Raw genomic sequence first — 22,921 nt, 5'->3', positions numbered from 1 at the left:
GAGTGTGTTGCTTATAGAGGTATTTGGTGATGCTTTGATGTGGTTTGAAGCTGTCCACCAGGTGTGTTGGCTCTGTGGCCTCCCAGGAGGTGTGGGTCAAGGTCAGCCACTACCTGTGTTCTTCCTGGATCACCTGGCATGAGCTACAAAATGATCTGTAGATGGCTGCTACTTTTGCTGTGCTTGGAGGTACCCAGGAGAGGCCAAGCTGTGAACCAAGGCCGGCTTCCCCTAGTGCCACATGAGAGGCCACTTAGCAAGAGGTACGAGGTGTACCAAGGCCAGGTGCTGCTTATTTAAGAGATTTTAGGAAAGTCTGAAGCATGAACCAAGACAGGTAATTCATATGGAAAAGCCACTGGAAACAACTTGGGTGGGCCCATGTGTTGGTGGGGCAGGCTCATAGGGAATCACTAGGGCAAGGCGAACAGTGTTAGCCAGGTTGATGGAGACTCATATATGTCACCCACCTGCCTGCTCTGTGTAGGGATAGCTCTTTAAAGGGACAATGGCCTCTGTCAGTACTTCTATCTGGAAGAAAGCTGCTCACCTCCACCCCCACCCCACACTTCAGTTCCTCCCCGTATGTCCCCTATGCCTTTCAAGCTGCTCCCCCAGTGCTGGAACTCAGAGGGAGTGCACCTGAGTAAGTCTGTGCACAGGCCCTTTAAGAAGAATCCCTAGGACTCCAGCAGTCCTCCATCTCACTCAGCCACAATCCCCACTGATTTTATAGTCAGAAGTCATAGGACTTCTCTTCCTGGCTCTAGAACCCTGGGCTGGGGGGCCTGGTGTGGGGTTGGAACCTCTCGATCCTCAGGGAGGACCTCCGCAGCTGATATATCCCTCCCATTTTTTATCTGCCACACATGGGTGTGGTGCCAGCCCTTTCACATCTTCCCCATTCCTACCTGTCTCGGCGTGGTTGCTTCTTTATATCCTTAGTTGTAGGATTTTTGTTCAACTAGATTTCAGGCAGTTCTGAATGATGGTTGTTCTATATTTTAGTTGTGTGTTTGTTTGTTTTTTTACGTGGTTGTGGGAGGATGTGAGTACCGTATTTACCTATTCCACCATCATCTTGACTGGATTAATATTTTACATTTTTGTTTCATATCTTACGTCTGAGTAAAATCATGAAGTTTTTGTCCTTTTCTGTCTGACTTATTTCACTTAGCATACCACCCTCAAGAGCCATCTATGTTGTTACAGATGTTAATATTTTATCTTTTTTTATGGCTGAAGAGTATGCCATTATGTGTGTGAGTGGTGAGGATATGTGTGTGTGTGTGTGGCATTTTCTTTATCCATTCATTCTTTGAATGATACATTAAAAAATATAAGAGATAACAAGTGTTGGCAAGGATGTGGATAAAAAGGAACCCTTGTGCACTGTTGTTTGGAATGTAAAGTGATATAACCACTGTGGAAAACAGTATGGAGCTTCCTCAAAAAATTAAGACTAGAACTCCCATATGATCTAGCAATTCCTTTTAAACCACTTTCAGACCACCTTATTTAAAATGCCATCAATCTCTCCCATATGCCCTTTTTCCTATTCCTTGCTTTATTTTTCTCCATAGCATTTATCACCTTCTAACATATTAAAATATCTTCCCTCTGGAATATACGTTCCATTAGGGCAGAGATTTTTATCTGTTTTGTTCACTATTGCATCCAGTGTCTGGTACATAGTAGGTTCTCCATACTTAATTTTTACATAAATGAATAAATGGGATGTAGCAAGAAAAAAGCATAGTCCCCTAGCTGGTTTGGCTCAGTAGATAGAGCGTTGGCCTGTGGACTGTAGGGTCCCAGGTTTGATTCTAGCCACAAGGGTACACGCCCGGGTTGTGGGCTCGATCCCCAGTGGGGGCGTGCAGGAGGCAGCTGATCAATGATTCTCATCATTGATGTTTCTATCTCTCTCTCCCTTCCTCTCTGAACTCAATAAAAATATATTAAAATTTAAAAGAAGAAAAAAGCATAGTGAAGTGGGCAATGTTTGGGGTCTAAGTAACTCTGGTGGGCAATCCAGCAAAATGGGGGCTGGCCCATGTGTGAGTGGGTGGATGATGGGGTTCATTGGGCTACAGTTTCCTCTCTGGGAAGATGGATGTTGGCAGAGATGACAGTTGATACTCCTCCTGGTCCCGAGGTTCCAAGAACCTGCATGGTCAGAGGATGCTAGCTGTTGAGCATCTCAGAATCTACTTTGAGCCACCAAGAGCTGATACTATGGCAGTAAAGAATGACTGTGGATTTCTGAACCATGGGTCAAGCTGATATTTGTAAAAAGAATTGGTTTGCCAATGTACTCAAACAAGGTTATTTTTAAAGGGGGTAAAGAGGGTAGAAATAAATTAAATATTTATTACCATTTCATGAGTCCTTCTTTCATGTCCTTCCTTTCCACTCACTTATCTCACTCAACTCCTGCAGACTTGAAGCACCAGCAAGTGTTCGGGTCCCCTGATGAAGGAACCATTAGAGACTGGCTTCTGAGGCTCCTATTTCTGCTCACTAGAACTTCAGAAGAAAACTCAGTAGGGACAACCAGCTGGTTTTGGTTTCCAGCTTACAGTGAGCAAGGCCCCTGTATGTCCCATAGTTGCCTTGACATTGTAAAGCTACCTTCATCCCGCAGCCTATCCCATTCCAAAAATCCCATCCCCAAGGGGGGATGATTTCTCTGAGGGGCTCAAAGACCTTACCAGCCAAATCTCCAAGCCAGTCCTGACCTCTCACAGAGATAATGAGTATTTATTAGGATGGAATTAACTTGCTGCTAAAATATGTCATCGTAGAATAGTAAGAGAGAAATTACAGCCTGTAGTAATAGTTAACTTACTGGAACTGAGTTCTATTGTTTTTTTCTGTCAACATTTGAAATAATGTTTCTTCCCCCCTTTATTTTGACAGAACACTCCTACAAGTCTAACCTGTCAGCTGTCTATGGTTTGTCTTGTTAGGCATCCTTAATCTTGCTTTGTTCTGCTTTCCGTTTCTGGAAGTCAATAAGCTTGGAGAAGCAACGTGTGATAAATCTGGGTTCAACTCCCAACCCAGCCACTCACTGGCTTGTGTACTCAATCTCTTTGACCATCACTTTCCTAAAATCTATAAAATTAGGGCTAGTTCCTACTTTGCAGGGTTATTAAAGGAATTGTAAGTAACCAGGAGAGGGTGCCTTGCACATACCAGGTCCTTAGTTAATGGCAGTCTTCCCCAGCAATCCCCCTTTGCATTTGCAGAAATAGGAAACTCTCACCCACTAGCCAAATGTCCATTGGCCTTCCTCCAAATACCTGTGAAGTACAAGTGTCCCTCTCAATTAGACAGCGGCCTCTGATGGCCCACGCTGGAGCTGAAGGTTCAGGAGTCCTTTTAATGAAAAGGTTCAGTGCCTAATCATAGAAGGACATTGTTTGGCAGTGCCAGATAATGAAGTGGTCAGGGTTGCTGAGAGAATCATCAGGCTTGTTGAGAGCTCTCTGTGCCCACAGAATAACACGAATAGGAAGAGGGCCAAGAGGAAGGGGCTAGCGGGGAGAGACAAATGTGAGAGATGTGATGGTTCAGCTCCCCAGTGAGCAAGATTTCTTTCCTCAGAATTGAAAGCATTTGTGTACAGTTCATATAATAAAGGATTCATTATTATAAAAACCACAAGGAGAAAATAATGGCGTTCTTCTGAGACGGTATGTGTACTGGCAGACACTCTTAGTTCTGAGTGGCATCATTACATCTGGCTTTTGCCTACAATTCCTTTTTAGTAGGGAGGGTACAAATTATAAACGTTAAACAGGTAATACACACTTTTTAAACATTAAAACCAACCCAAAAAACCATAAACTATATCCTTGGTACATGTGCACCTTATTACTATAAGCTTAGAATGAATGCTGAAGATTTCAAACTCATAAAACTCTCTTCTAAATATTTTTTTCTGATTTGAGCACATCTCTCTGAATAGAGATGCTGTGAGGCTTTATTTTGCACAGAAAGCTATTTCATTAACAATTCTTGTCCTGCTTTTGCTTTTATGATTCTCCACATTGTTTGGGAAACTTGGCATAATAAGGCATCCAGGGCTGGGAGTTGTATTTGGGGATCTAAATTACTCATTAATAAAAAACAACAACATTTTTTAACTAACTAAATTCATATCTCATCATTTAGTAAATGGCCTTTATAATAAGGAAAAACTTAACAAAGTGTTTTATGTGTTTAACTTTGTTCTAGTGCTATTGTGTAACATCCAAATAACTAACCAGGATGTTAACTCTTAACGTTTTGTTGCTTTTGAGGGCATTCTAATTATAGAAATGTATTTGAATCATCAGCTTTACTGTTATAGCCAAATCATTCTCATGGGTTTATGGGAATATATGCCACCAGGCAGTAGATTAATAACTATGAAAAAACCACATGAAAAGGTCACTGCAAATCTCAGATCAAAGCCTGTGTTTTTCTGGATTTTGTAGTTTACCAGCTTACTGAAGTTTATCTTCGGTAACATGATCTTTATGGCAACATCACTGAGCTCTAGACACTTGTGATAATTCAAACAGCCAGAAGTGCCCCACACTTGCCCATAATGCCAGCCTTAGCGTAACAAGCATGTGTCCGTTTGAACAGATAAGCCTTCCTTTGGTGATGTACACGGCAGAAAAATACGATAATGAAGGAAACTCTTTTGTTCTCCTAAAAGGTTGGAAAAACAGACTGGATTGGAGCCTGGACCACAGCACTTGGGAGGGCTCTTTATGGAGAACCACAGCAGAAAGGAATGCTCCTTGCTGGGGAATTCTTCTGGCCATCTGCACTGTCATTCCTGCAGTGTTTCAATTATTCTCTCCAACCAGCTAACAGTCCCTGATCTGTGTGTCTCCTCCTCGCCGCCGCCCCCTCCCCCACCCCCCCACCCCCCCCCACGCTACCACCACCAGTCTTCTTACTCTAAACCTGGGCTAGAAACAGGGCCACAGGGCCACACAGGGGACTTTGAATTTGGGCACTGGGGACCGTATTGTCAGCTATTCTGGACTTCCGTAGAACACACAAGGAGTTAACCAGAGTGATTTTGGCTTCACTTGGCCCCGAACTTTTTTTGTATAATAAAGACTTGGACACGGGAAAATACATTCAGAATGTGAGCCAAGAATTAAGTTCAATGGGAGGTAGTTCAAGAGGGATAACCAGTGGAAAGGCATGGAACCTTCAGGCACATTCTGCCTGTGGCCTGCTGAATTACAAATGTGCTGTTTGGGCCAGGTTTTTTTTATAACCTAGATCTCTTGGTGGTAAGGGGCAAAACTGCTTCACTTCCTGCACTAGAGCCTTATCCGCAGCACTCTGCAGATCCTTTCCCTTGCCCTTCCTACCCCACCCCCTCCAGCGGCAACAGAGTCCCCAGTCTCTGGAAAGTAATGCTAAGAAAACAAACACTACAAAGGCTGCTAACAGGGGGATATCTCTCTTGAATGTTTTTTTGTGACCATCTAGGTTCAAGGAGGAGGAGTCCCCCAGCTACGTGAGCCAGCAGGGTCTCTTTGTAGTAGGCATTCCTACATCGCCCCAGCGGAGGGCAGAGAGGGAAAGATAAAACAGAATTCTTATTAAAAATAAGTCTGGGAGGGGGGAGAAAAAACAAGACAGAAAAAGTGTGTCAAGTGGAAAGGGAGGTCAGATGGTGCCATCTGATATTGATTAAATGCTGATACAGTCAGCAATGCGAAGTGCACATTGTGAGGAAGTGACTGTTCTTCAGAATGTGAAGCAGTGACAGCTGGCTGGGAGTGGATGTGTACACACTGCCGCGTGTACAAGACGTCCAGTGGAACACAGAGTGAGCGCACATGGCCAGGAGAGAGGAGGACACCCCTGCATTGGGAGTAGCTTCTGATTCTGCTGTACCTCACCGGCCTCACTTTCCCCATCAGTAACACAATGTCGCTTAACCAGATGCCCTCGAAGCAACCTTCTAGTCCCAGACCTTATTCTCTACCATAATCTCTACTCTGATTAAATCTCCTGAGGTTCTTCTGATAGAACATAAGAAATAGCGCTGGAGAGGTGTAAAGAACCCACCATGGTCCTAAAATCCAAAAGGAATGAAACACCCCCGTCAACCATAAAATTACCTCCCAGCCTTTTCGCACTCCCGTGGCATCCGTGTCTGATATCCTTCTGGGTTTTATAGTTGCTACTGAAGCAAGTTTATTGTTTCTGAACATGAAATGTGGTATGTTCATGGGTCTACCTGTACTTCTCCCTCCCCCAATTCCAAAAATATATTCACTCTAACTGGATGTGAGGAGTCGGTTTCATTTTAAACTGCCAGGTTAGGAAGAGCCTAAGAGCTGATGGGTGTGTGTGTATTCATCCTTTAGTGCAGGATAAGCTGTTGAAAGTTTTTGTTGTTGTTTTCTTTTCAGCATTGTCATGGGGATAGCGGTATTTCAGTATAGGTGAGGCTGATTCCAGTGGGAGTGAGAGGGGAAGCTTCTGCTGAGATGGAAGAATCTCACCCTAGGATGGTGGCAGTGGAAATGGAGAGGAAAGACTGACCAGAGAGAGGCACCATAGTGTAGTGGAGAGGTCATGGCTTTTGGAGTTAGACTCAGGTTTGAATCCTGGTTGTAATGTCTATGGGATGTTATTTCGGCCCTCACTACCATTCCTCCTTGAAGGGTTATTATGTGGATTAAAGACACTGTATGTCAAGTACCTGATACAATGTAAGCAGTGAATGAACATCAGTTAGCTGTAGATGAGATGATCATGATAAAAATATCCCACAGAAAGATTAGCAGGGCCCAGTGACTGATTGAACTAGAGATTAAGTAAAAGAGAAGACTTCAGGGTATCTTTGAGTTTAAGCACCTGGAGGGATGAGATTACTAGTTTTTAGAATGGATGGAAATAAGAAAGTTAGGTGAAAGTTTGAGATATGGTTTTGCAGGGCTAGTACCAAGGTTGGTTTTGGACATGAGAGGTGGTGCTGAGACCTCCAGGTGGCAATTAAAAGAGGATGGAAAGGAAAATATGTAAAAGAAATGGGAAAACTGCGATGCAAAGAAACTGATTTACTCTAGATCTGTTTGAACAATGAGTCTGATTTTACAGCTTCACCTTCAAGGAATTGGTTAACCAAAGGTTGATCCAGTGTGGTCATCTTCTAAACTAGACCTCTGCTCTTCGAAGTGTGTTTCTCTAACCAGGCATCACCTGGATCTTATGTAGAATCTTACCTCCTACCTCAGACCTGCTGAATCAGGCCTGCATTGGAACAGTGGGATTCATAAGCACTTTACGGTTTGATTGAGAAGCACTGTCCTACAGTACGGTCCTCAGGCCAGCAGTATCAGCATCCCCTGGGAACATGTTAGAAGTCCAGATTCTCAGGTGCCTTCTCAGACGCCTGCATTAGAAATGCAGTGTTTTAACGAACTGCTCACGTGAGTCTGATGCACCCGAGTTTGAGAGTCACTGCTCTGAGTCCTGGGACAGATTGAGCCCCCGCCCCCCCCCCCCCCTTGGGTCTCTGGCCCAGAACAATGGCGGGATTGGTTAAACCCTGAAAGTTAAATTTGAATCATTGCTCTATGCTGTTTCTCTCATCATTTTGCATTAAACACAGCTGAAGAACTCTTTTCACTGAAGCAGGGCACTATGGGTAAAATTACAAACCCAAGGAGAGAAACTTCGGTTGTGGCTTAATCCTCACGACCTATCTATCAAAAGTTATTGAGCACAGTTACGGAAGACGAGCCCTTTATGTGCGGTTGCTCCTGGGGGACGCTGTTAGTAGACACATAGGAAAACAGGTCGGGGAAAGAAGGAATCTGCTGGTGCTCCTTACAATGTGATTTTCACATTAAAATGTCCACCTTCTTTGTCTTCTGTGTTTCTAATCAATCCGATGGGAAGTTCCCTGTTACGGGTTTCTGGAGTCACTTGCAGAAGTGATGATGGTTTCTCATTTAGATTAGAATATTTTTCAAAAAGTTCAACTGTGAGCAGTCAAAATTTACCTCTTCTCATAAAAAAGATCTTTTTCTAGTTATTTCGTAATTCATATTTAAATAACTGTGATAACTTATATAAGGGTCTGTGTCTGTTTACTGTATATGTGTAATATGTAAAAATGGTTATATATTGAGCATTTTAATCTTAAAATTAACTATGTTTTCTGCTATAGGTTATAGTACCTTTAGAGCTAGTGGCATGATAGTACACCAGTTCAAGGGCAGGGGTGGGATCATAATTTGTAGTGCTTGCCAATTTCCATGGTGTAAATATTCCCTCCAAGACTGATTTCAAGCTACCAAGAGTTTAACAATCAGCTCCTCAAATTCCTAAAAATTTAGCAAGAGCAAACCAGTAGCAACTAGTTCTAGCGTACCACTGAAACAAACATCTTCAAAAGACAAGTCACTTTTTTTTTTTTTTTTGGTTGGTTGAGTTTGAATTGCTATAGGTATTTGGGTATTTTAAATCTTTTGTCATGTAGAGATTTTTATTTAAATTATAATCATAATTATCAGAGTGGAATTTGGTTCAAAACTATTCTATGAGACAAAGTTATGTGTTATTTTCAAGTCATATTAAATACAGTTATAACAGCATGGTGATATTTAAAGTGCTTGTAGTGCTAAAGAGGTATGTTTAATTTTAAAATACCACTCATCCTGTAGTAAGGCATATGTAAAAAATTATTTTTAATCTTAATATTTAAACCAGAATGTACAAAGATACTTTTCTAAATGATGTTTTTGGTCATTATTATTAAAATTTGACCTCTCTTACAGGTATTCAGGAAGGAACACAATGTACCAAATGTAAAAACAACTGGGCACTGAAGTTTTCTATCATATTATTATACATTTTGTGTGCCTTGCTAACAATCACAGTGGCCATTCTGGGATACAAAGGTAAGTATTCTTTCCTTTTTCTTCCAAATAGTAAGTTTTCCTTCATTAACATGATAAAAACCCATGTTTACCAGTATGAAGTATTTCATGAGTACAACTCAGATGCAAAACTAAGCAACATCCTAAGTTCCTCCTGTGTGTCTTCAGCTTCTTGGAGCTGTGGGATCTGGAAGGAGAGAGTAGTAATTCCTTTTGACTCATTTTAGCAATAACAATGATGTCCCTCTCTGAATTATAAAGATTTTTCCTCTTTGTTGTTTTTTCCTACCTATTTCCAGCTACTCCCTCTTCCTCTATCAGTTTCATCTTATCTCTGAATCCAGTGGGAACTCTGGAGTCAGCACACAGGAAAACTGTATTGAAGAAGAGAAGCCAAACACAAGATCTCCAGAGATAGGACTTATTTCACCCAGGGATTGGCCAAGTAATTCCCCTTTTCTCTCCTCAGCACATTTACTGTGGTCACTGTTGTTTGTATAGCGCCATAAAAATATTGCCCTGTGGAAATTAAACACTGAGACCGCACCGCCCCTCAATTATACTTCATGGGACGTTGGGCAGTCTTTCAATGTGCCTGATTTAAGGTCACTGGAGGCTTTTTGCCTGAATCCTCCAGACCTGCAGACGAAGTGGGTTTCCCCTTCCCAAACCCCATACCCAGTCCAGACACCACAGGTAGAAGGTGTCATGATACAGAACCACGAAGTACATAAACGCTTTTATAGAAAACAGCCATGGAAGCCTTCCCGTCAAAGACACGTGAGACAGATATGGGGTCTGCTGATCTTCAAAACCTTCACTCATCCACCATCTCAGCCTTCCCTCAGGAGTGACAGGTTAACAGTGGAGAATCCACACATTCCCTCTCATTTCCTTGGCCTGTAGACTTGGCCTAGGAAGAGAAAGATTCAATGTAAACTCTCTCCAATTTGTACTCCTCCCACCTCTCTACCAGTGTTTAGTGGTTTCCTGAGAAAACAGTGTATTGGAAGGAGAATGGGTTTTGGTCCTAGATCAATTATTGATTTTGCCATTTGTGATACAATTATGAGTGTTTGTGAATGCTGACTGTCGTGCCAAGCATAATGCTAAGTCCTCTGCATAGCTGTGTAACCTGGGTATAAATCGTAACCTCTTAGAGTTTCCGATTTCTTATATGTAAACCGGCAGTTACAATGCCACCTTTTAAGGTGACTGAGATGAGCAAAGGTGATGTAATTAAACCACCTGTCCTATAGCCAGTCCCAATAGATAAGTGGCTGTATTCCTCTGTTCCTTCTTTCTTTATGACTGCATTTATACAGCTGTAGCCATTAATATGGTACAGTATGTTAAAAATACATAGTGTAGTCAGAAGTCCCCACCTCTAGGGACATATTCATGGAAAAGTTAGGTGCTTCCTGTAGTATGTTGCTGATGAATTTGAGCAATGGCAATTTGGAAAATCACCAGGTCATTGTATCCATTTGTGATGAGTTACTCTACCCTAGGATTAACCAAGTGATTAAGTGCAAGGACTGGATGAGGTGAAGGAGGAGACCAAGAGGGGGACAGGAGGGTTTTTATGTCCTAAGTAATTCAGACTGTCCTCCTTACTAGGTTATTTATTCCTCACTTCTCCATGACTTTTGCCAGCAAACCCAGATAAAGGAGGAATTTGGAATCAAACAGCCATTTAATGAATGGCTTTAGGGCTCAGTACTGTGTGATATGAAAGTAAACATTTTCTGCTTGAAAGGGAGATGAGAAAGGTTTGAAGAGCTTGTCACCATATGGTATTTTGTAATTTTTACTTCTGCAAGGAAATACGGTCTAGGGTCTTTATGCCTTCAGAATTACATAGGAAGATCCAAAGGAGAGGCTTTCTTCTTCTTTTTCTCTTTTCTTTTTAAAGCACACGTATTTTCTGCATTATAACATTGGAAAGCCCTTGTCAGCTCTGGTTTGCTTTGTGTGTTGGTCCATTTGCCTGGAAAACCTTTTCTCTGCTCTCCACCTAAATGGCTCCTTCCTCCCCTTCATGTCTCACACATCCTGGGAGAAGCCCCTGAGGGCTGAGTTAGGTGCCCTCCTGTTTGTTCCTATAGCATCTTTTATTTACTTTAGCCCCTGCCACACCGTATCATTATGGCCAGTGGGCTTGTCTGTCTTGCCACCCCAACTGTAAGTTCCATGAAGAAAAGAGACTACCTTTTATTTGATATATCTCCCACCAGCGCCTAGCCTCATGGTACTTCATAGGAACCCGATGAAGTTTACTGAATGAATTAATGAGAGCATGGACGGTGAATGAATTGTGGAGCAGAGTTGACTTCTGTTAAGGCAATCAGTCAATGCCCAAGGACCTCTAAGCCAGTCTGCTCTTAGGGAATTGCGGCAATTTGAAGCCCTACCTACAAACCTGAAACCCTGGGGACTGGCTTGGCCTGCTCTGGAGGCTGTGGTCTGACCAGGATGAAGGGGGAAGAGACAGAGGGAGCGAGAGAAGTGGAGGCAAAGTGACCACCGTCTGGCTGGTCTTTTACCTCCTTCAAGGCCCTTATCCCTCAGGCCTCTACTGACAAAAATAAGATAAAACAGCATGCGATTCTGGTTTCCAAGCACAGCCTTGATGAACTAAAATGTTGATGTTTTCCAGATGTGTTTTCTCTTGTACAGTGAATCCTCTTTCTTGCTGATAAGATGCTGGTGACTCCACACTGTAAAAGGCAGAAAGATAAGACTTGGTTTTCCTTTCACAGATCTCCCTTTGAAGTCTAGAGAAACTCAATTTTTTTAAAAAAGAAAGAAAGAAAAAATATTCAGTGAAAGAAGATATTTCTCTGAAGGAGGATTTGAAAAGAAAGAAAATAGAAACTCCTTATTTGTCAGAGTTAGCAAAGACAACTCCATGGTTTCCTGAAAATGTTCTTTACTTCTTCTGTATGTCACTGACACAGCTGCCAGTTAGGACGTCACTTAAGTTCCTTCTAGAGAATCTGCTGAGCCAGTCAGAGGACTGCTGAGTCACCCACACAGGTCTGCACAGTGACTGTGACCATGAGGCTCGTCAGCTGCTTTCCAGAAAGCAAGTTCTTGGACGGTTACAGCATGGTCCTCTGCCCTGTGCTTTCTATCACCCATCAATGGAGCTTCTGTGGCAGAAGCCAGCTCTTAAGTTCATAGGTCATGTTTCTTCCAGAACATTCCCTGAATCCTATTCATTTGTCCTGCCCAGAAGGCATCCATCTGAAGGTAACAAAGAGATAAAGAAAGAGGATAGAAATCTGAGTCTCTTTCAATAAGGCTCTCCTTTAATTCAACGTTCCTATTGTAGAATGTCTACCTTGCTAAGCGCTGCCCAAGTAGCAGTGACAAAGTAGACTTTCAAAATGTGCATCAAATGTGCACACTGTAGCTGTTGTTAGAGTCTAGGATAATACCCTACAACCAGATTTTCTTTATTTTTGTAATGAAACTGAAATAGTGTTCAAAATAGAAATGTCTTAATTGCATTCGAGGAAGTGTAGTTGGTATTACTGGGAAGTCACAGGTACCAATGTCGGGGGTGGGAGGGGGTTTCCCCTCAGTACCACAGTCAGTTTGGTGTAGACTCTCGTGAGCACCAGGCAGGAGCTGTGCTCTGCTCTTGTTCCCTGTCCTCAGACTGGGCCATGAGCTTGTCTTCTCACTGTCTACACTATGTCACATACATAGCGATGCTTAGTAAACATCTGAGGATGATGACTATAAAGAGAAGACAAACAAGACATAATCTTTCCCTTCCAGGGATTTTTTCTTGGAGAAAACCATATTTAGGGAAAAGAAATACTAAATCAGAGGCAATGTGGACTTACAGAGAAAGCAGGGATTGTGGAGTTAGATCTCCTAGCCACTTAGTCACTTACTCGCTGTGTGACTCTGGGCAAGTCACTGAATATATCTGAGCCTTAATTTCTTCATCTGTAAAATAGAAGTTGTGGATTAACTGCAGAGATGGTGCAGTGCATCTTGCAAAGGATAGGCACTCAGTAAATGGAGGCTGTTATTATTGCCATTCAGATAAAAAAATCAATTGGTATGGTATGGAATCAAATAACCAGGGAAGGCTTAGCACAATGGGGTGACAAGATTTGGAGTGGACCTTAAAAGATGGGTGAAATCAAGACAAGGGAAAAGGAGGTTAGTGGCCCAAGCCAAAGGATGATACTATAATCCTTTTGTAGAAAAGGTATTATTGTCAGATTATCCTAGAGAATTAGGCTTTGGGTACTTGAAGAAGGACAACTCTCCAGCTATAACACTAAAGGCCTGATGATCTGAAGAAAAATTCTCTGTCAAGAAACAATCTCCCATAAAGGGGAGCCCATGAAAAATCAGACTGCTGGTAACCCTTCTATGCTTCATGTTTGTTTTCTCCTATGAGAACAGTCTACAAGCTGAGGTCTACAGCTCTAGACTCGGAGTTTCTAGGGTGAGAAAGGATGGGTCTGCCATTCTTAGACTTTGTGCTACTAAGTTGGGAGTGAAAACCAATGAAAATGCTGTGCGCTGTGACAGCAAGTGTAGGTTCTGGATCTCCATCAGCATAGTGTTTTTATGCAGAAGCAAGCTGCCAGCTTTGCAACTCCAGAGTTTGTAGGAGCTTTATACCCAGATCCTGTTTTTAAACACAGGCACATGCCCCAGTGCATGGAACCAGTTCATTAGCACTTGTGTGTAGGGCAAGTCACTTCCTTGCTGCACCGAAGAGAAAATTAACAGGTTTTGTTTTTAATGAATATATATTTTTATGCTACGGAAGTCTGCATTATCTGTCTGTGACAGTTCTGTGTTTCTTAAAACTAAAATGGAAGTAAAATTGGAGAGGCTAGAAAATGACTGCCTGTCAGCATATTTAGAGGTTTCTTTGGCTTCCAGGAAAAAAGGGCAGGACTTAAGATCCTGTGTGTGGTTTGAGGACAGACGGAGGCATATGTTTTGATTTGAGGATCAGAACTGAACCTAAACTTACAAACATTCCCTATTTTTTAACAGTTTAGCTTTGCTAAAATGCAGAGGAAACATTTTGTTGTTCAGAGTTTCCAGGGATTAGGAGTATGGATGCCCATCAGGCAACCCTAAGGTGCAGATTATCATAACTATACCTCTCTGTCCATATAGTCATTTAAAAAAAACAATAATTATTCAACTAGATGTCATACTCATTGCCAGTGCTGAGGCTTTCGGGGTTTGGGTGGTTTGTACATTTGTTTGCATGACCTCCAGCTCAGCGAGTTTTTCACAAGCCTCAGCAGTCAGCAGGCAGAAACTCATTTATTTAAATAAATGGCATAAGTAAATATGAGTTGGACACCTATAAGTACCGCACATTGAGCTAAGAGCTGGAGATAAAACTGAATACAAATGTTCCTGACTTAAAGGATCTTGCAGTAAACAAGCCAGGACAACACAGTCAAGTAAGTTCTGTAATAAGCAAGGGACTGCTGGCCAAGAAAATTCAGCAGAGCTCTCCCACAGGCAGTGAGCTGAGTCTTGAAGAGCAAGTAGGTCTTAGCTTGGTGAAGAGGCCAGGGAAGAACATTCTAGGTGGAATGAAGGACACGTGGGAAGGCTAGGGTGAGAAAGAGCATTTTGGTGCAGTGTACACATGTCATTATGGCCAGACTGTAGAAGCTTAAGGGCAGCTCAACAGGCTTCTCCAGGGAAGGTGCCAGGAGGCAGGGGGCCGCTTCACACTAGGTCATTCAGACACATGGGACTGTACTTCCACTTCCTGATAGACACCAGGAGAATCCTCTCACACAATCATGTGTGGGTGGAAACTTGATGAATAAAATGAACTAGACCCATTGGCTCACAATTAATATACAAAGGATAGTCATGATTTAAAAAATAAAGTTTTTTTTAAAAATACATTTTTATTGATTTTAGAGAGGAAGGGAGAGGGATAGAAAGATAGAAACATCAATGATGAGAATCATTGATCGGCTACCTCCTGCATGCCCCCTACTGGGGATCGAGCCCGAAACCCAGGCATGTGCCCTTGGCCGGAATCGAACCTGGGACCCTTCAGTACGCAGGCCGACGCTCTATCCACTGAGCAAACCGGCTAGGGCTAAAGTTGTTATTTTAAAAAGCTATTGAGGGCAAGAAGGATGGACTTCATCTTAACTTGCTAGATGTTGGATCTCACAAGTGTCCCTTACAGAGAAATCCTTTCTTATTAGACGTTACAGAAAGATAAACTTGTATTCATAACCGTAGAGAGTTACTGCTTCCTGAGAAAGAATAATAACAGGAGCTTTTATTTAACACTGCATCAATAACTCCCTATCATGTGTCATGAAGAGAATGCTTTTTAAAAGGTCTTCTTTGTAAACTTGGGCATCTAAATGGGAATTGATAAAGTACAGATTCACTCGTCACTAAAGGGAAGCAGATTTTCAGGTCTCAGTGGTGGAACTCAAGACAGAAAGTGGCAAAAACTCTGGATTTTGCATCTCGTCTATAAAGACTTTGTATATAAATGAGCTAGGTGTTCTTTGCCATGAAATCTCCTACTTCTTGAGTCCTACTGCCAGAGGTGGTTGGGAGTATGATGAGTAATGATCCCAGTGTTATGGAAATTAAAGGTGCTCCTCGACTTATGAAGATCAAGTTACATCCGGATAAGCCCATCAAAAGTTGGAAATGCATTTAATACGCCTTATCTACTTTACATCTGCTCAGACCACTTATATCAGCTTACACTTGGGCAAAATCCTCTAACACAATGAATACACTGTGCAGTATTGGTTGTTTACCCTGGAGATTTCATGGCTGGCTGGGAGCTATAGCAGTATCATGAGATATCTTATCACATATTGCTGGCCCAGGAAAGACCAAAATTCTAAGTACAGTTTCTACTGAGTGCATACACTTTTGCACCATCATAGAGTCAGAGACCATCTATATAGGAAACAATCTAGGTAGAGGACTTGTATAATACATAAAAATTTACAAATCAGTTTCAAACAACTTCTAAAACTACGACAGCAATACCGGAGCATGAGAAGAATTAAAATCATACAATTCTCAGGCATACCAGTAAATTGCCACTGGGTTTTAAGATAAGTAACTCACTTATTTTTCTGAAAGAATGGCTTTTTCCACATACAGTATTTGATTTCATTTATACTCTTTGTTTCAGTCTGTTTTCTTTATTCTGTAATGAAATGCTCTTGTCAAAACTGAAAAATAAAATTTAAGCAGATATGTGTACTAATGAATTGATTTCCAAATCTTAGTTGTAGAGAAAATGGACAATGTTACAGGAGGCATGGAGACATCTCGCCAAACCTATGATGACAAGCTCACAGCAGTGGAAAGTGACCTGAAAAAATTAGGTAATCTGTTTGAGAGTGAACCACAAAGTCAAATCCCCTGACTCTACTTTGTATAAATTACTACAGCTTTTTAGAATGATGCTACTATAAACTCACATTCACCCGAAAGGACATGAAATTTTTGTGTTGTGTGTTGAATCTTTCCTCATGATTTAATTCAGACTTTTTTTTAAAAAATATATTTTATTAATTTTTACATAGAGGAAGGGAGAGGGACAGAGAGTTAGAAACATCGATCAGCTGCCTCCTGCACACCCCCTACTGGGGACGTGCCCGCAACCAAGGTACATGCCCTTGACCGGAATCGAACCTGGGACTCTTCAGTCCGCAGGCCGACGCTCTATCCACTGAGCCAAGCCGGTTAGGGCTAATTCAGACTTTTAATTTTAAAAATAAGGACCAATTTTGGAGTTGAATCCCCCAAAGAACACTATTATGTGCCCAAAATATCTGAAGGCCAATCCTGATCAGAAAGAACCACAAATACAAAGCTCATTTATAAAATGCTCAGTAAATTCCTATTTGAATCATAGAAGAATCTCTGCATTGAAGAATTACAGGGATTGATTTTAAAAATAAATGATTCTAACCTATTGTATCCTTTGATTTTTGTTTTCATTTTTAAAAAAGAGATTTTGGTGACTTTAACAAACATTAGGTTATTCCCTTCTGACACCCTGCCTGATGGTTTGGAGCAGTGGTTCTCAACCTGTGGGTCGCGACCCCGTTGGGGGGTCGAACGACCCTTTCACAGGGGTCGCCTAAGACCATCGGAAAACACATATAATTACATATTGTTTTTGTGATTAATCACTATGCTTTAATTATGTTCAATTTGTAACAATGAAATTGGGGGTCACCACAAAATGAGGAACTGTATTAAAGGGTCGTGGCATTAGGAAGGTTGAGAACCACTGGTCTAGAGTCAGGTAAATACTCATTCCCTTTTTGAAAAAAGAGGTTAGTCTTGGTCTCAGCACCCTTTCCAGTTCCCCAGGACCCAATTTTAATATATTTGTGGTTACACTTGAGACCCATATAATTTTATTTACCAATGTCACCCCAATACATTTAATTTTAAAAATAGATATGTGGATTTTACTAATGCAGAGCAGTCTGCGTATACCACAGATTTCATATCTAAACCACAAGTTAAGTCTCTTTAGAATCTTTGACCTCACCTGAACACTTCTCCGTATCACCAATCTAAGTAACAAACATATCTTATTCCAGGAGACCAAACTGGGAAGAAAGCTATAAGCACCAATTCAGAACTCTCCACCTTCAGATCAGACATTCTGGATCTTCAACAACAGCTTCGTGACATTACAGAAAAGACCAGCAAGAACAAAGATAGGCTGGAGAAGTTACAGGCAAGTGGGGATGCACTGGTGGACAGGCAGAGTCAACTGAAAGAAACTTTGGAGAATAACTCTTTCTTCATCACCACTGTAAACAAAACCCTGCAGGCGTATAATGGCTATGTTACGAATCTGCAACAAGACACCAGTGTGCTGCAGGGCAATCTGCAGAGTCAAATGTATTCTCATAATGTGGTCATTATGAACCTCAACAACCTAAACTTGACTCAAGTGCAGCAGAGGAGCCTCATCACTAACCTGCAGCAGTCTGTGGATGACACGAGCCAGGCTATCCAACGAATCAAAAACGACTTCCAAAATCTGCAGCAGGTTTTTCTTCAAGCCAAGAAGGACACCGATTGGTTGAAGGAGAAAGTCCACAGCTTGCAGATGCTGGCTGCCAATAACTCTGCCTTGGCCAAAGCCAACAATGACACCCTGGAGGATATGAACAGCCAGCTCAGCTCATTCACAGGTCAGATGGACAACATCACCACGGCCTCACAAGCCAACGAGCAGAACCTGAAAGACCTGCAGGACATACACAAGGACGCGGAGAACAGAACAGCCATCAAGTTCAGCCAGCTGGAGGAACGCTTCCAGCTCTTTGAAACAGATATTGTAAACATCATTAGCAACATCAGTTACACAGCCCACCACCTGCGGACGCTGACCAGCAATCTGAATGAAGTCAGGACCACTTGCACAGATACCCTGACCAAACACACGGATGACCTGACCTCCTTGAATAACACACTGGCCAATATCCGTTTGGATTCTGTTTCTCTCAGGATGCAACAAGATACGATGAGATCGAGATTAGACACTGAAGTAGCGAACTTATCAGTGATTATGGAAGAAATGAAGCTCGTGGACTCCAAACACGGTCAGCTCATCAAGAATTTTACAATACTACAAGGTGAGTGAAAATTCTGAATTTATTTTTGTACCAGTTATCTATTGCTGTATAACAAATTACTCGAAAACTTGGCAATTTAAAACAAGGAACATTTATTTTCTCATAGTTTCTGAGGATCAGGAATTCAAGAGCAGCTTGACCAAGTGGTTCTGGGTCGGTATCTGTCATGAGGTTGTAGTCAGGGTATTGGCCAGGGCTGCAGTTGTCTGGAGCCATAACTGGGCCTGGAGAACCTGCTTCCAAGACGGCTCACATGACACTTGGTAGGAGGCCCTCGTTCCTCACTATGGGAAACGCTTGAGTGTCCCCACATGGTAGCTGGTTGCCTCCAGAGCAAGTGACCCAAGAGAAAGAGAAAGAAAAAAGCCACAATGCTTTTTATGATCTAGCCTCAGAAGTCACTGACCATCACTTCTCCCATATTCCGTTCTTCAGGAATGAGTGACTCAGCCCAACCTTCACTCGGGGGGGTGGGGGTGGGGGGGGCGAATTAAATTCCATTTCTTGAGAAGAGGTGTAACTAAGAACTTGTGGACAATGCTCAAAGGTGCTCCATCAAATATTTCTTGAGTAGAAGATTGGTTAATTTGGATTTTATTAGTGCCTAGCTATTTCAATGATATTATAAACTGGACTTCTTTGGAAGCAAGATTAATTCTTTTAGGTCACACAGTTATCATTAAGAGATTCCTATTTCCACTGACAGAAACATGCATGGATGGCCATCCCAGCAAAGATTTGAGAAGAGATTATTAAGAGGATAATTTGTGAGCTTTCAGGGATGCAGCAATCATTAGAATGCAATCACTAAGAAGGCAGGCGAACCTAACATTTCTTCACATTAATAGGCTTATTAGCTTGATTAGAGTAGTGCAATGAAAAATAGCATGCCTGTATTTCACCAAGAACAAGATAGAGGCTCTGCCCTCTCTATGGACCACCCAGCGCCTTTCCCCATACCCTTCCTTCAGGCGCGTTTTCCTTGCCTGCCTCTCTTCTAAGCTCCAAGGGCTCTTCTGTTGCCTCTGTAACTTGTTTCCTGAGCCCATTTCTTCTACTGCTCACTTCTACCTCTTACAAAAACAAGTAACAAGATGGAGAAATAGGTGCTGGATTATAGCACCGTTAGATGTATTTATTAGTTGTATTTTCTGTGCTGCATAGCAAAACACTACAAACTCAGAAGCTTATAACACCCATTTCTTATCTCAGTGTCCATGGGTTCGGTATCTGGTTAGGTGGGTCCTTTGCTTAGGGTCTGACCAGGCTGCAGTCTTATGGAGGAGCTACAGTTTCATCCAAGGCTTACCTGGGGAAAGATCCATTTCCACACTCCCTCAGGTTCTTGGCAGAATTTATCTCCAAGTCAGATTGAGGTTCCTGGGTGTTTTTTTTGGGGGGGGGGAGGGGTGCATCAGCCAGAGACTACTCTCAGTGCCTAGAGGCTACCACATTCCATGTGACTGACTACCTGAAAACATTGCAGTTTCTTCAAAGCCAGCAACAGTGTCTGTCTCCCTCCAATCTGCTCAGATGGAGTCTTAAACAGTGTAACCTAGTCAGGGAAGTGACATCCCATCACCTTTGCCATATTCTGTTGATTAGAAGCAAGTCACAGGTTCCACATTCAAGGGGGAGGGATTACATAAGGGCACAAGTCATTGGGGGTCACCCCAGGGTGTGTCTGCCACACTGGTTGAATGAAAATAAAGAGTGATAGTTAATGGGCCCCTGTGCGCCTGGAGGCAGGTCTGGATGGCAGATGGCAGGGTCCTGTTCAACAGCTTTGTCAGTGACTAGTGTGAGGATGTGGATGACCTGGTAATCCAATACTTGTTGACATGAAACTGTATATACTAACTAATGGATGATAGAATCATAATTCAAAATGATCTGGAAGGACGGAAATGTAAAACAATGCCAGCAAAATGAAATAGGGAACATGTGTAAAGTTCTGCTTGTAGATGGAACCAAACACAAATGTTAATGGGTAGCATGGCTTAGAGGAAGTATGCATGGAAAGCAAGGGGGTTTTCATTGACAGTAAGCAACAAATGTGTCTACCAGGGAAGCTAATGTGATCTTTGACTATATTAAATAAATGTGATATCCAGAATGAGGGAGATGAAACTCCATTCAGTATGGCAAGACCACCCCTGGAGGATATGGTATACTTTGCAGAGCCCCTTTTAAGAGGGACATTCATAGACCAGCATGCTTAGAAAAGGAACCATGAGCTGTAAGGAAGGATTGAGGGACCTGGGAATTTTAATCTATAAGAGAGGCTGCTTAATGGGGAACAAGGCAGCTATCTGCATGATTTAAAAGGCTAGCATGTGGAAGGGATTTTCTTCTTTTTAAAAAATATGTTTTTATTGATTTCTGAGAAAGGAAGGACGAGGGAGAGAGAAAACATAGATCGGCTGCCTTCTGCATGGCCCCACTGGGGATGGAGCCTGTAACCTGGGCATGCGCCCTGACCGGGAATCGAACTGGTGACCTCCTGGTGCATGGGTCGATGCTCAACCACTGAGCAACACAGGCTGGGCATGTGAAAGGGGTTTTAAATGACATCCGAGGAGCTCCAGAGGGTGAAACCAAAACTAGTGGGTATTCACTAAAGGAAGACAAATGTTGGTTTTATATGATGTTCCTTATAAAAATTGGTGATGCCTGAAAATGTAATGGTTTCTCTGAGCAACAGGAGTGCCTGAACTCTAGAGGGGCTGGACAATTGTAGGTGGGAGTCATATGAATAAGGGGTGGGCTTTCAAATGATAGGAAAGTTCTTCCATGTTTGATCTATTTGTTTTTCTATTTCTCAACCTAAATTCAGAATGAGGGAACATCTCAGCAGATGTGCAACCTCATAAAATATGAATTTTCTAAATAGCTCTTGGAATTGTAATACCTTTAGACAGTTTTGTCTTGGTATCTGGATATTTATTTTCTACTTATAAATTTCATAGTTTTATTATTCCATTAGTTTGTTAGCTTGTCTTCTACAAGGAAATTTCTGGCATATTTAATAGCATGACTTGTCAGCTAAGGAGGTATAGAAAAGCTCCTAGTTGAATAGTCAGACCCTAGCTTTAAATTAGCTAATGTTTCTGTTATTTTGATTATTTTTATCAGCTAATATTAAGTATGAGTGTACTGAGTGCTTTATACAAATCATCCCTCACAATGCACACTCAGGGGGGAAGTTCACATCACATCCTGAGCTATTCCTCGGCAAGCTGTGGAACTGTGTAAGTTGCATCCTCCTAGTACATCTGCTCTTCTGAGCGAGGCATGAGAGTTAGTGGGTGAGAACAGGAGCTCTGGAATCGGATAGACCTGGGTACAAGTACCAAGTTCCTCATCCTCTCTGTGCCTCTATTTCCCCACCTGTGTCTACCTTTTAGACTCAGGAGGTCTTAATGCAATAATGTCAATAAAGCACTGACAGGGGGCTAGCTAATATTCATACCCAAGTTCAGTTCCTATCCAAGATTCCCCTTCTACTGTAGCACCAGCCAACATATCACAGTAGAAAACAGTAGTTTTATGTGCACAAAGAATAAAATTGTACAGACAGGGTTAACATTGATTTGGGTCCAATTACTCCTGGCTCTCTGGTGCCCAGTCCTGGAATCAGTCTCAGGTGTCACCAACAGTCAGCTTCCACTCATTTTTAAATCCATGTTTATTGAGTGTCTGTGATATGCCAGTCACACTCCTGAGCACTTGGATCAATTGTCTGCTTTCCTTGTTACATCTCTTTACGCTAAGAATTATCAGCACTCCCATTGCAGGGGAGGGAACGGAGGCCTAGAGAGCCTGAGTAACTTAAGGTCAAGGAGCTAGTAAATGGCAGACTGTGCTAAACTCAAGTCTGTCTAGCTCCCAGGCCCTTGCCTCCAATGACACCTGCTGCCCTGTGATGACTCAGAACAGATGACCTATTCAGGGAGGTTGAGATGCAAGAGTTTATTTTCAGGAGAGCAATTGATTAAGGCTTCAGTAAGGGATTGGCATTTGAGCTAAACCTTGGAAGACGCACAGGAAGGCTGCAGGAGAGGGGACAAAGCAAAGTGGACCAGGCAGGAGGCCTCGGTTCCTCTCCTGGCTGACCCCACCACTTCTTGATACACTTCCTCAGAAGACTGCTTGTCCGGGATCCTGGAGAACAGGCTTTGAAGGCATAGAAGCAGACTGGCCAATTGGTGAGGAGCAGTAGTTTAAATGTCCCTCCTCTATAGACAGGGAGCTCCCATGACTCTCCAGAAGCCTGTCTTAAACATGAGGTTGAGAAGCAATTTATTCTTCAGAATAATTGCCAAATGATACCTA

General features: G+C 42.3%; 1 protein-coding gene across 1 annotated transcript in view; it reads left to right on the top strand.

The window, feature by feature from the left end:
• Window positions 1-22,921, top strand: part of COLEC12 (collectin subfamily member 12) — a 176,653-nt gene that overhangs the window by 131,937 nt on the left and 21,795 nt on the right. The window contains exons 3-5 of the mRNA XM_070420537.1: window positions 8,817-8,939; window positions 16,208-16,306; window positions 17,540-18,586. Of these exons, the coding sequence (XP_070276638.1) occupies window positions 8,817-8,939; window positions 16,208-16,306; window positions 17,540-18,586 (1,269 nt within the window). The remainder of the gene's footprint in view (window positions 1-8,816; window positions 8,940-16,207; window positions 16,307-17,539; window positions 18,587-22,921) is intronic.

The sequence above is a fragment of the Myotis yumanensis genome, unplaced genomic scaffold (genome assembly GCF_028538775.1).
Source record: "Myotis yumanensis isolate MYYU_CA2020_CCGP unplaced genomic scaffold, mMyoYum1.0.hap1 SCAF_7, whole genome shotgun sequence".
Lineage (NCBI taxonomy): Eukaryota > Metazoa > Chordata > Mammalia > Chiroptera > Vespertilionidae > Myotis > Myotis yumanensis.
The sequence above is the reverse complement of the archived record's forward strand: the minus strand, read 5'-3'. Positions and strand labels throughout refer to the sequence as shown.